At 34.9% G+C, this 14,598-nt stretch overlaps 2 protein-coding genes across 3 annotated transcripts in view; one reads left to right on the top strand and one right to left on the bottom strand.

The window, feature by feature from the left end:
- The window catches only part of LOC141485055 (uncharacterized), a 143,150-nt gene that overhangs the window by 109,289 nt on the left and 19,263 nt on the right, over window positions 1-14,598 (bottom strand). The gene's annotated exons all lie outside the window — the stretch shown is intronic.
- LOC111512465 (uncharacterized) lies at window positions 8,022-14,463 on the top strand. The gene is made up of 5 exons (XM_023168586.2): window positions 8,022-8,191; window positions 12,495-12,793; window positions 12,845-13,052; window positions 13,956-14,100; window positions 14,170-14,463. Exons 1-5 carry the CDS (start codon window positions 8,101-8,103, stop codon window positions 14,342-14,344), a joined length of 918 nt encoding a protein of 305 aa, XP_023024354.1. The 5' UTR covers window positions 8,022-8,100; the 3' UTR covers window positions 14,345-14,463.

Here is a 14,598-nt window from a genome sequence, read left to right as displayed (position 1 = left end):
ATGACGTCATTTACAAGGGGACATTTAAAAGACTTCACTTTATCGCCATTGTAGTGTTTTCTAACCTACCCAACACACGAGCACCAATATCGATCTATCTTTCGTGGGTCCAACGAGACAGAGGAATAGAGAGAGAGAGAGAGTAGTTATTCAAATGCAGAAATATAACGGATGACAGAAACTAACCTACCTGTCATCTGCCCACGATTTATTATTCATTCTGCTACTGATGATTCACATTTTGCCACTTTTGATACAGTTACATAATTCTGCGCTTATAATTTGATTTTTGGATTTTATGTGTCATGTTCTGAAATGGCTTACCATTTCAAAATGTGATCCTGAGCTTTAATTAATTCACTACCGGAAATAATTCAAATTGAAGTAAGCGAATACGATATACGCATGTTGTTACTATGGCCACGGAATATAATTTGGCTATTTCACCAAAGATGGTAAGAAATACTATGTGCATAGTTTTCGGTTATACTAATGTCGGCAAGGGCCAATCGTATGGTATAGCTAATAATTGGTTTGTTAGGAAGCCGTTATAAAATTTTCACGTACATTTATTCATTATAGAATTGTGCAAAAAGCGTCATTGACTTGCATTCTCATTTGTTCTATACAGGGTGTTCATTAAACATGCGGAAAAATCAAGGGACTATTCCTGGCCTCGAAGATACGGGGCGAAAAAGAATTTTGACAATGGAAATTTCAAAATTATGGACCTAACAAGTAGTAAAAAACCTAACAATTCCATTGATACCTATCAACAACATTCCAATTACAGTGGAAGATTTGAGTAATTGGATAATTACTGGGTGTAACGCAATCAGAAATGATCCTGGTGTTTTTGAAAGAGTTCGGGAGTCGATGAGGAAGAGATTGGATTGTTGCATCCGAGCGGGGGGTGATCATTTTCAACAGTTTTTGTAGAAACATTACATGTAATTTTTGGTAATACATTGTTATTGTCGAAACAAAGCGCTCTATCAAAAATCATCAAAGGACAGAATATCCATAGAATAATCCAAGGAATAGTCCCTCTCCCTAAATCTGTAGAGTAGGGAGGGTGAGTGTAAGCCCACAGCACTTGGGCCACATGCGACCCATTATACATCGTCCCGAGGAGTTTTCCTCCTAGGTCATCGTCCATCCTGTCCTTTCCAGGAAGGTGGACAGGTGACTGGGAGACATCTTCTTTATATCGGCAGGTGTAGGTCAAGACTCGCCGAACACAACTCTCTTATTGACGATAACTCCGGGCACTCGCATAGGACATGCCTGACAGTCTCATCTTCCTGTTCACACATCCTGCATAGAGGTGAATCCACTAGACCCATATTATGGAGGTGTTTCCTCAGTTGACAGTGGCCAGTCAGAAATCCTACTGTTAAGCGTGGATTTTTCCTGGTCATCCCCAGATATTTCTTCGGCGCCAGCTTCCCAGGGTCGACCAGGGTGATCCTGGTAAGTCTGCACTCTTTGATTACATTCCATCTCTTCAGGGATTGAGTATGGGTGTAACATTTAGCTAGTTCCACAATTGTCGAAGTCATCAGGCTGTAGGTACCACTGGGTCCTAAAATTCTTAGTCCAGCCACTTCCTTGGCTGAAGAGATAATGTTATTATCTACCGAGGCTTTGGCTAAATTTTGGTGGCACTCTAGTACTAGCCCTGAAGCTAGTAATAGCACTGTATACGGGTATTGAAGTTCAGACGATGGAGAAAAACGATCAAAATAAGGTAGGACAAAAACATAAGCTAACTTAATTTTATTTGGTGTGTAGTAAGATGTGGAGTTGACAATATGCACATAAGCAGCCCTCTGCAAATAACTAACTTTTCACTATACATTCCAGACAAGATTGGTATTGTGTAGTGTGTCAGAAAAATGAAATTTCTGATATGCCCCTATGCTCTGGCTATCAGAAATATATTCATTAGGATCGTGTGGGTTCAACCAAGGAAATAAAAGATATATTTGATTGTCCATTATGTGAATAATATTCAACAAGTTAGTTTTTTTTCCAAATGTGCTGTACTGAAGTCATCAATATGCCATTTTACACTTTTTTTGAAAAGTGTGTAAGAAGTAATTCAAACCAATTTTTCATGCTAACTTTTTTTTGATGATTCTGAACATTTAATCTAATCTAACTGCCATTTCATATTATTTAACAATAACTTTGTATAAAAAAATTCCTTAGGATGAGCATATTGTATTCATATACCTTACTTGTAATTGAATATTCGATAGAATTTTGTGAAGGTTACTTCCTGGCCAATTCTTTAAAAAAGACGTCAAATTTTTAATGAGGAAATTCTCAGGAATTCATTTTAGATAATTCAGACTACATTGTGGAAATTTTGCCAGGAAAACCAAATACCTTTGTGATAATGCCTTCATGGTATAATAAAAGTTATCTACATGTACCTTTTTTCTTGACTATTAAGTTTTATACATAGTCAGGTATAGGTGAACATTCACGAAATGTTACCATATGAGTAACCTCCTTCTAGTCGATAACATCTAATATTATACCTCAATTCTGTTCCTCTCGTTCTTCATGGCTATCAAAATATTCTTGCAGTAAAGACTAGTTAAATCTTGAAAAATTTTGCTCCCACAGAAATTTATAGAATTCGAAGTGAAGTCATTGATGAGAATCATCCTAATTGTTTCCAGTAATGAGTTTGTTGAAACTTTGAAGTTCAATACCATGAAACCATGAAGTTCGTGACACATTATTTCTCTCTTTGAAGTCGTTCCTCCTTCGCATTCGGAATGACGGTCCTCATTATGTTAATTTTGTAAGTAATAAAAAAATGTAGATTCGAATATTTTAATCTATGCTGCATCCATTGATATCAACAGAAAACAACTTCGATACCCCATCTCTGAGTAAAGACAATCCGATGAAAAAATTTGAAAAATATTTATTCAATACTTCAATTTACTTAACAACAGTTTTGTTTTTGGCATTATCAGAAGAAAAAAAAAGAATCGGACTAGTGTTCATTAAAAATATGTTATTTATGATATGGGTGTTAAAAGTAACGTTTTATTTTGTGAGTGAAAAAGTTTACGAAACGGAAGTAGCGAGTTGAACATTTTCACAAAAAAAATAAAACTTACTTTTAATACAAATATCATACAAAGTTTTTTGTACAACTGTCCTGTTTACATAATAAAATGGATGAATGTAATATTTCTATAGAAACACATTGTGACATCTCTTGTCAGTTAACTATTTTCAAGTAATCGCATTTGCTCTAAAGTGTTCGTATCAGGTGACGCCAAATCACCTGGTTACCATTAACCAGTATTGTTTACAGCTCACGCGTTTTATTTAAAGTCACATTTGAAGTTTTTGGTGGTGTTTAATCTGTTTTTGAAAAAATCGGTTTGAAATCTGTCTTTCCATTAACCAGCTGTCGCACCCCTACGAACGATAACTCTCATGAGTCTTGTGCGAGCTTAGGATTAACGAGGTCTTATCTTCCAGCGTGTGATTCCTAACACGGGTTGGAAGATAGCAAGTGAAAATCGATCGTTCAAACTGGGGCTTGAACCACCGACCAACACTGCAGTCAGTTCGAGTGAGTGAACAAGGCACCCACCTGGCTACCGACCGACAATATCCTGATGATATAGAAGAGGCTGCAAGAAGATGTTCAATTGAATTGTTATCAAAAAATCGGCTCAGCAGTACGACATCCCATATTCTAATTTTCTTAGCTGGTGTAGACTTAAAAACGTCGAAGGAAATTTCAGCGAAACCGTCTTCTTAGCCTATCTAGAAGAGAAATAAAAAATATGGAACTGGTCAACTTTGTTGTGCAAGTTTTCAGTGATAAAGTCGAGTGCGCACGTTGAAAATCATGTTAAGTACAAGCAAATAATTCAAGGTAATAGCATTCTTAAAGCGGAAAAATGAAAGTTATGGGCCCAAAAAATCAAAAACTCTCACGTTTGAACAAGTCCAAAGGTTTATAAATGAGGCAGCAGATGAAAAGTATGTGATGATAAAAGTTGCTACTATTTTCGGAATATATAGAGCCTGCCATTTATTATTAGAAGACATTGAACCAATGGATGAATCATTGATTGTTCTAATTCCAAATACACAAAATAGGTTGTACTTTTTGCATTGTTCAAGAAAACATAACCTATTTTAATAAATACGTTGCATTACGCCCTTCCGTTATCTATCATCAACGTTTTTTTCTGACATACTCAATATATAAATGCAGTACCAACCCAGTTGGTATAAACATGTTTGGGAAAATGCCCTCTATCATTGCTGAGTTTCTGAACCTTCCGGAACCAAAGGAATATACAGGTCACTGTTTCAGAAGGTCTTCTGCTTCTTTGCTAGCAGAATCAGGAGCAAATATAATGGATATTAGGAAGCACGGATGATAGAATAAGTCTACAACAGTAGCTGAGTGTTACATCTCGATCAATCTATTTCTTATAAAACGGCTATTGCTGAACAGCTAGCTCCAGCGTTACACTATCGTCCTTTTCACTTCAAGAATTAAATGTTAATGCCCATGAAATTGTTAACTCAGATAGTTCAAATATATTACACGGCTCTTCAACATTGCAAGGTATTGATATCAGCAGATGTTCTAATAGTACTTTTCATATTAATGTTCATAAATAATGATAACAGTGTAATTAATATATATAATACATTTATAACAGAATTTAATTGTATCTTCATCTAATGTTTATAATAAAACTTCCTTGAAAATTGAATATATACGTTTTTGTTCAATACTATTCGGCCCAAAGAAAAACGTGTTAAATTTTTTTTCAAGACGCTACTTCGTAAATATCATCTCTTTTGATGACAGTTGTACGAAAAATCTATTTCTCATATACCCCCGAAAGAACTATATTTTCAATATGAATATCTACTTGGGAAACGGGAGAATTACTCCAAGAAGAAAAGATTTTGATGGTAAGCGTATCGTATAGAATCACTTGACTTACAAATTTATTATCCACTCCTCTTCCACGAATGTATTCGATTGCCTGGAGAAATAATCGGAAAAAAAACGATTGGTGAAACTGTGCGTGTTCGAATCATCGAAGAAAGTGGTTAAAGTTGAAAAAGAAATTCATGAGATCATGTTTATAAATGACAACAGTGATCTTAGATAATTCAGACTTTCATGATCAGTTGACATGTTTACGAATTATTTTATATTGATGTCAATTCATTATTGATTGTATCATTCAACTTCTTGAGAACGAAATGAACATTTCGAAATGGATTATTCATAAATTTTCCGGAGGTTCTTATGATGAACAGAACAGACGTAAAGGATCTTCCCGTCCTAATTTTTGGATGGGACTAAATACCTATCGAGGTCGAAAAAAATTGAGTGAAAAGGCATCGTATTCAGTACTTTCTAGTGAAAAACACGATAGTGTTGCATCATTCAGCAGCAGAAAACAACTACTTTTCTGGCTAAAACGACGAAGGGCGTTGTATTATATCAGATAAGTCTGGTAGGCAGAGTTTTTGTATCACTCAAGCTCATGTGGTGTAATCGGCATATTCCCAACTTGAAATTGAATTGTATACTATATGAGTCGCTTGTTTTAAGTCACTTCAATTGTGACTTTATTGACGATCCATGTTTAACGTGTTCAAAAAACACTTCATTGTGAGATTTTCAGTAAATTTTCAAGTACCTGAGTTTTACCTAGGCATTTTATGTTTTATGTGTACCTGAGTTTGTAATGAATTTGATAAAAATAATAATAATAATATCGTTTATTATACATAAAAAATACATGAAAGGAAGAGAATTAGCCAAAGGCTAACTTCCACCCTCTCAAAAACTAGGGTGAGAAAATAATTATAAAAATACTTATTTATTATCATAACAATGATAGAGAAGAGAGAAAAAAATAGATTATATAGTTGCGAATAACTCTTAATGTTCTTAACTTTATTTTGGTCAATTTAAAAATTTCATTGCACTACCATACATTGAATTTCAAATTTTTTAAATTAGCACTGAGCAGTAAGCATAAGTGTTTTTATTTCTTCCTCAAATTGATGAAAAATATGATTTGAAAGAAATAAAATTTCATTCAGATAAGAAGGGGCTATATAAGAAAAACATCCTTGAAATTTGGAAGAATGGTGCCTAGGTATGTTGAATGAGTTAATTCTCAATTGACCATATGTATGTCAGAATGCCTGCTTGATAAACTATACAAATAACTAGATGTTTTAGTTTGAAGCAACTTGAATAAAACCATTTTTATCAAATATTGGACTCTGTACCTCACATTCAGCTCCTTCATCTTCAACAAAAATGGTGTGAGATGTTCACCATATGGTATAAAGCATACGAATCGCATGCAATCATTTTGTATACGTTGTAACTTCTGTTTGTTATATTACGGCATAAAATTGTAATACACTGTACTTGACAATGCGATATGAAAGTGGGGTAATAAAAAATAAACTGAAAATATCAATGGTCCTGAAATATTTTCCTGCCGTACACCTGAGATTGTTTCTTGACCATGAGTAATCATCCAATTTGACCCTCTGTGATCGGCCTGTGAGATAACTGGTCATCCATTCAAGAGAAATGTCTGAGCTTGTGTATCTGAGCTTGTGTACCAGTTTTCTTGATTTGATAAAATATTCAGTAACAGAAAGTTATTCAATTCTATATGGTCATTCAATAAATTGCCCAAATTCTGTGACTTGTGTATATCTAAACATTCAGAAGATTTAGTTACAAGCGTTCCTCTTCTGAATGTAAGACGTCGTATTCATGACTGAACTCATGTCCTTCTGCTGAAAGGTGATACGCGAATGTGCAATTGGTCTTTCTATTCAACAAACTACTTCCATGCTCTTCAATCCATTGGGATAAAGTTCTCCCTATTTGACCACTATGCAGTTTTGTACAAGAGCCACAAGCCAGCTTAATTGATAAAATGAATGAATGAAGTTGATAAAATGCTAGTTCGAAATAACAAAATAATTGTTGTAGACCCATTTTTATGACGAGGAAATATTTATCCATTTCTCATGAAATCATTGGATGTAAGTGGATCAACATGGAAAATAGAAGAATACTTCACCTCAGTACCTTCGTTGAAAAACTTTTGGAGAACCACCAGACCCGATACGTTGTTTCACTCCTCGATCGCAAATCCATTCAAAAAATGCCAGAAAAAAGTCTACCTTCACTATGCTTGAGCATAGTGAAGGTAGCATATGTACAATAAATTACCAGAAAAGTTCAGAATGTATAATATTGAAATGCAAGTCAATTTCACGTGCCAAATCATTTAACCTCTCATATTTAGGTAATCGCTCCAATACTCGATTTACTATAACAAATATGGAGCGTGAGCCCCTCTATTGGTTGAGTAAAATAGTCTCAGTTAGGCTTCGCCATCAGTCTCATTAATTGTTATTCATCCACATTGAAAGTCGAGTCATTACTATTTTTATTTCTATTATTTTCAATAAACATCTGATTATACTATCAAAAAATGTAACCATTTAATTTCCCGAAAACACTACACCCTCTGTGGAATGCAGTCCATCCAGCAAACATTTCGCTGGATTGAAAATAGTGCGGGATTGAAATCCCTCTTCGTAGCCTATACGAAGTCAATCCCAACAGCTAAATAAAAGACCATGGTACCGGGTCTGATAAATCTACTAGTTAGTACCATATAAACCACCCTCGTAAATTATATCACGCCGCCCATGACATACAAATAAACTGCCGTCGTTGGGTAACTATTTAGTTTTTATGCTATTCGAATTGACTTCGTATAAACTCAATTCTGCTTGCTGACGCTACTATTCGAATGAATTGCGAAAAAGTCGAAAACTAACATGTGGTTTTGAAAATTGTTTATTATAAGTGGCATACTAATCTTTCATAATATTGGATCTTTTACTATTGAAACATTGCCTGTTTTTATCATGTGAATGTATATATAAATTCTCTCATTATCTAATCTCATTCAAACAAGAACAGTAAGATATATGGTTCATTTCATTCCTAATTAAATTGGAAACTAGGAAATCGATATGGAATTGTTGAAAAATTTAGCCGATGTTTCCAAAGAGGAACAACGGAAATTTATTGAATCTTTCGATCATGTCCTCGCGGATATGGATGGTGAGTGGATTTCATTTTATATCAAAAATAGTAAAACTGAGGAGTTGCTATTTATAATTAACGGGTTTATTTCCTACTCTTATCGGGTGTTGACGGAAAGTTCACATGAATTTTGATGTTACGTAATAAATGAGTTAGTCTTATACATTCATTTTCCCAAATAAAAATCACCAGTCAGATTTTTATCTAGATGTATTCGATCAAAAATATGATTTACCAATATTCCTGTCCAGACATAAACATGGACTGAAAAGTCGCGGACCTAAGAAAAAAACGCGTTTTTATTTTTCAAAATTGTTATTCAATTTCTTCCTCATGATTTCAGTTATAGAAATCTCACTACTTTTGTAACACTTGTATATTATTTTTTTTCAATGATTTTATCAGATGAACATCTAAAGGTTTGGGTAATCTTAAATCACATCGCGTCTTGCGTTCATAAAGTTTGTTTTTGACTATTTTACATACCAGGAATTTCGGTCAAATCTGATGTTACTTGTAAAAGTTTGTTTCCCATGAAACCAAACTTGAGATGTAGATTTTTATATACATTGAAACGTACTCTCTGTGTTTCAATATTCCAATATCCGAACCTAATTCACTGGTACCTCTTTTTCGCATTGTTCCTTTTCCCTTTCTCGTCACTGACAGCACCCAAAATCGTGAGGTGTAGTTTTTGAAAAAACCCTAATTTTCAAGGAAAAAAATCCAAATGTGAGTACAAGAAATGGATTTTGAGAGACATGCGACATTCCATTCTGTAGTAGTTTTCAAATATTTTTTCTATAAGTGCGTTTCGTAATTTTCTACTTTCTTATTTCCTAAAAACTCCCAAACAATTCTTCAGAAAGAACTCCACGCAGCTAAGTCAACATTACTTATGTCGTTATGATATGTCAACTAAGTTGTTGTGGTATTGGCCGCGGTGGTATTGCGCCCGACTCACGATCGGAAGACCGTAGGTTCGATTCCTGCCTCGACCAGATATTTTTTTCGACAGAATTTATCTGGTTGAAGCTGGGATAATTCTGCAACAGTGTTAGGAATCACACGTTAAACGGTAAGACCTCGTTAGTCCTTAGCTCGTACAAGTTTCTCAACTTCTGAGAGTTGTCGTTCATATGGGGGCGACAGTTGATTAACGGAAAAACAGATTTTGAAACGGATTTAAAACAGTCATAGGTAGCCTTTATACTAAGTACAGATAGAAATCTAAGTTGTAGATATGAAACTATGAAAACAATACGAACAAAAATGTAGTTGAGAAATCTCTGTTGATCTAAAACAAAACTCAATCAAAGGAGTAATCCTCCTGTTCATTACAAAAAACATTCTTCAATTAAAAATATTGTAGAATCATTATGAAATATCATGTAAGAACATTGGCTCCCACGGAGTGAATCACAATTGGAGAAACATAATCTAGGCTAGTAGGCCGTTGTCGAAAGGAGCATAAAGTACCAAATATTTCGTCTACTACTGCGGTAGATGCCATCGGTGGTTTGTGCGTACAGTGTGAGGATGAAAGTTGAATCTCAGAGTTACATAAACTAAATAATAATGATAAATCGTTTCGTTCGATTTGGAGCTATTCAAAAAATTATGCAATTCATAAAACGTTATAGCGAGTTTTTGAATTCAGAGGAGGCTGGTATTCTCAATGAATTATCCAAGTTTGTGAAGAATGAAATGACCTGTTTCAACATTTGAAACAATATTCAGTAACAGTAATAACATAGAAATCTAAATCCAAAATCATTTTATTATCGTTTCTTGTACTGGTACAGATACGTAGATGATATCTCAGTCTGTTTTACTGGTATAGCTAGGCAAAAAGGTACGTTTGTCGAATATGCCAATTCCATTCACCTGTTAATCAAATTCACCAGTGAATGAGAGATAAATGAGTAAGTGAATTGATTTGACTTGACTATTACGAAAATCAATAATGAACATGATTTTTCAATTTTCCACAAACCGTCTCATACAGAAATTGTCGTACATAATCCTTCCAGACACCCTTAGCTGCATTCAATAGTATTCTTCACAGACAAGGCCGTAGCCAGAAAACCATTTCCGGGGGGTTTGGTGGAACAATAGAAAAACATGAAATATAAAAATAACGAATAAAAGAAAATGGTGCACCATGAAAATATATATTAATTATAAAACCATTACAAAAATATCAATATCTTTTTACAAAATCAATTAACTCCTTGGTGTCGATGTCAATTCTACGGTGGATTGACATTAACGCCAAACGATTTAGTCGTTCCAGGCTTGTGGAGTTTTGAGGAGTTTCAGAAAAGAGAAAGTCCTTCCAGGGCTACGTGTGGAATAGGTAGTATCGCCAAGATATTTAAAAGTTTGTACGCACATTGCCGTAAGGTTTTTTCATTGTGTTTCGGGGAAGTTTTTTTTCAATATTCTCTTTCAAGCACTTGGTTCGTTTTGCCAAGGACTTGAAAATTTCTAACTGATTTCATAATCCCAATAGTATTTCTTCGGCGCCAGGTTCCCAGGGTCGTCCAGGGTGATCCTGGCAAGATTGCATCCTTCGATTCCATCCCCCCTTTTTAGGAATTGAGCATGGGTGTAACGTTTGGCTAGTTCCGCAATTGTCGAAGTCAGCAGACCGCAGGTGACATTGGGTCCTAAAATTCTTAATCCAGCCGCTTCCTTGGCTAAAGAGTCGGCAATGCGATAACCTTTACTCCTGTTGTGCCCTTTAATCCACTTCAGGATAATGTTATTATCTACCAAGGCTTTCGCTAAATCTTGGTGGCACTCTATTACTAGCCCTGAGGTAACACGTTATCTGTTCAAGGATGATAGGGCTTGTCTGTTATCAGTGCAAATTGTTATGTTTTTGTAGCAACTGAGATACCAGCCAGTTATGTTTGAACCACGTTGGTATTTTTTCCATTCCCCACGTAATCCTCAGGCCTAGTGATCTGGAGTACACTTCACATCCTGTGTCTTCTTTGGTTTTCGAGCCGTCTGTATGTATACGTATTGCATTTGTATTTTGTAGGGTTTATTAAACACAAACCTGGGTTCAATTGCATCACTGGTTGCCTGCAGCAGAGGTTGCGCAGTGAGCGCTTCTCGCCATAGGCTCAACCTCAATTGACCCATTCCTACTTCGAGGTTTACACCAGCCGTGCGCAATCGTGACATGACCATTACTGCAACCTCCTTAACGTACAGGTCCAGAGGAGATAGGCCAGTAATTAATTCCATTGCCGCGGTTGTTGTTGTTCTTATGGCCCTGTGACATTTAAAAAAGCCAATCGTTGTATTTGATATAATTTTTGGATGACAGTTGCTTGTAGAACTCTCGGGGGGGATCAATCCTCCTTGATCTCACCTGGCTACGGCCTTGTTCACAGACTATTGGAATATTCAATAGTATGCTTCACAGGTTATTCAATATCTCACTGTCGGAAAATGATTCACAGAGAGAGCTGAGTTTCATCAAACAAATCGCTGTCAACAACTGTTATAAGGTAGATATTATCAACTCCATTCTTCTCAAAAAAACTACCAAAAAAAGCCATTGACTGAATTCACCCAAATTCAAGAAAAGACAACGTCTGTTATAGAACATTGTCATATTTTCGTGAATCTACCAATAATATCGCTCATTTTTTGAAAAAGAATGCTTAGAGGTGGCTTAAATTTATCAATTTATCATTTATCAATTTATCAAGGACATCAAAGACAAAACTTCATTGTTGTATAGATCAGGAGTAATACGTTCACTTGTGGCTCTTTTGCAAAACTCTATATTGGTCAAACAGGGAGAACTTTGAACCAGATAATTGAAGAGCATAGACGTAGTTTCTTGAAAGAAGAGACCAATTCTACAAGCCATCTTTCATCAGGAGGACATGAGTTCAATTATGGATATGACGTGTTATATTTAGAAGAGAAAAGTTTGAAACCCAGTCTTTCCGAATGTTTAGGAATTGATAGATTCGGGAATTCGGGTGATGAATCTCTCAATATGCTTTAGTTTTTATCGTTTACAAAATAGTCATTGTTGAAATTCTCACGAATGATTATATTTTCAGATCTTTCTTCAGCAATCTGTAGTGACTGAAACGAGCTGTCAAAGGATAAACCAGTTGCACCATTTGGCATATGCAGCATATTACATATATTTCAATTCAACATTATGAGGACGATTGTTCCTCTCAAAGTTTCCAGTTATGATGAATATACTTCTATATCCATTAATATTTTCAACTATTCGAAACTAATCTGCTCACTAGCATATGAATTCTGTACATTTTTCTAGGGGTTATATGGCTAACAAACAAAATGTTTCCGTTTTCGGTAGAATGTATGAATTCACTGAAACAGCGAGGAAAAACCATCCGTTATGCTACAAACAACCCTCTCGTCAACGTAGTGGATTTATGGAAAAAATTGGTTCGAGAAGGATTTAACGCAGAAATTGCCGACGTCGTCAACCCCCTTTTGTCGGTTATGTCTTATCTGAAGTCCATCAACTTCAATAAAAAATTATACGTCATTGGATCAGAAAAGTTCAAAGAAGAACTCCGGAAAGAGAATTTCAAACTTGCATCAGACCCTGTGAGTATTTTTCTCTGTCGCTCCAAACTCTTAACTTATCCTTTTTTCCAGCCTCAAGTCGTTGAAGAATCCGTTCCTGTTGTCTTAAAATACATTTCAGATGATGAAGACATAGGTGCAGTAATATTTTCATGGGATCTCAATATGACCTTCATCAAACTTCAAAAGGTTTTGACCTATTTGAAAAGAAAAGACTGTTTGTTCATAGCTGTAGCTAATGACAAAAAAGCACCTATTGGACCACCGGGACCACTTATAGGTAAGAAGATGCAATTTCAAACCAAACTCCTCTGATTGTACCGTATTATTTAAAAAATTAAATCAGATAGTCTGCATTTTATCCAAGCTCTTCCGAAACTGACCTTTCGATAACATCAGCTTTTCTGGCCCCCAAAAGTGAGTTAACTTCCCAATGTGAAACTGCAAAATACTAGTTCAAAATATTATTGAACACCATTTCATAAGTGAAAAATAATATTAATACTTTAGTCCTCAATATGTGTACTAGCGAATCGACCTGGCTTCATTTTGTTTAGAAACTGGTCATAAATGAAAAATATGTAATTCTGTTGTATTTCCATACCATTGTTTCTGATACCATATAAGTATTTCAACCTCCAATAAATATTAAATATAGTTGAACTGTATTGAGGAAACTAAGTAGATCACAGAAGCAACATATATATTTTGGAATACCTCGTGTAACGTTTTTCATGTACCAACCCCATTTCCCTACAAATGACTGAAGTCTTCTGAAGAACTCAATAAAGTCTTACTCTCTAACGTTTGATTCCTAGCACGAATCTAATGATGAACAAAGAACACTTCAATATACGCAAAACTAACTATGAACCGTCAATCATCTGATAAGGTATATTTAAAATTCCGAAAAAATGCGAATTGGAATAACATACAATTGAATCAATTTTTCATTATAATCCATATATTTTGCAAAATTCTATAGATTTATAATCCATAAAGGTAACGAGTCACTAAATATTTGATTTTCATTTTTATTCGACCAATTCTTATAGTTCTGTACATTTTTCATTATTATGTAATAGTCATATGCAACCCTGAATGCTTGTATATTTTTTTAATTCATCCATACAATAATTTCTCTGTAGAACTCAACCAAAAAATGTATTGTCAATGACTTCAGGTACCGGAGACTTCATTGGAATGGTGAGCGATTTTAGTGGTAGAGAACCGACTTTTATAGGAAAACCTTCGGCGTATTTTGCTCAATTCGTAAACCAGAAATTCGATATTGTCGATCCAAAAAGAGCTTTATTTATCGGGGATCAGTAAGTTGAGAGTGCTATCACATCTTCCCCAAATATGAATTCACAAAACAAAGAAACTTTTATTTCCAGGATTGATCCAGATATGAAGTTTGGTTCCACAGGAGGTTATCAAAAACTATTGGTACTGAGTGGAATTGCAAAAATTGAAGATATCAAAAATTGGAAGCATCCTGAAGAATACAAACCTGAATATTACATCGAAAGTCTGGACGTTTTGAACGATATTCTGAAATCGATTAAATGAAGAATTAGACACACAACTGAATAAAAGCAGATAACAGGCCCTATGTCATTACAGTGTGATTGAATCTTCTACACAAAAGGAAATATTCAAATAATATATACTCGAAATGAGTTTTTAAATGTTGTTTCTGTCAGAAAATATATTGAATATATATTGAACAAGTAGGCTTTGGACGACGCGGCGATAAAACAACAAGAAAATTATTCAGTAGTAGCTATCAAATGTTGAGAAAGTAATTGAAACTAATGAATGAA

The sequence above is a fragment of the Leptinotarsa decemlineata genome, unplaced genomic scaffold, assembly GCF_025532065.1.
Source record: "Leptinotarsa decemlineata unplaced genomic scaffold, Ldec_3_MD MMD2_tig00026307_RagTag_RagTag, whole genome shotgun sequence".
NCBI classification, from domain to species: domain Eukaryota; kingdom Metazoa; phylum Arthropoda; class Insecta; order Coleoptera; family Chrysomelidae; genus Leptinotarsa; species Leptinotarsa decemlineata.
The sequence above is the reverse complement of the archived record's forward strand: the minus strand, read 5'-3'. Positions and strand labels throughout refer to the sequence as shown.

Coding starts and splice junctions, on each gene's coding strand:
- LOC111512465 (XM_023168586.2), top strand. CDS start 8,101: ATGGAATTGTTGAAAAATTTAGCCGATGTTTCCAAAGAGGAACAACGG. Junction 8,192..12,494: donor TGTCCTCGCGGATATGGATG/GTGAGTGGATTT, acceptor ACATTTTTCTAG/GGGTTATATGGCTAACAAAC. Junction 14,101..14,169: donor GCTTTATTTATCGGGGATCA/GTAAGTTGAGAG, acceptor TTTTATTTCCAG/GATTGATCCAGATATGAAGT.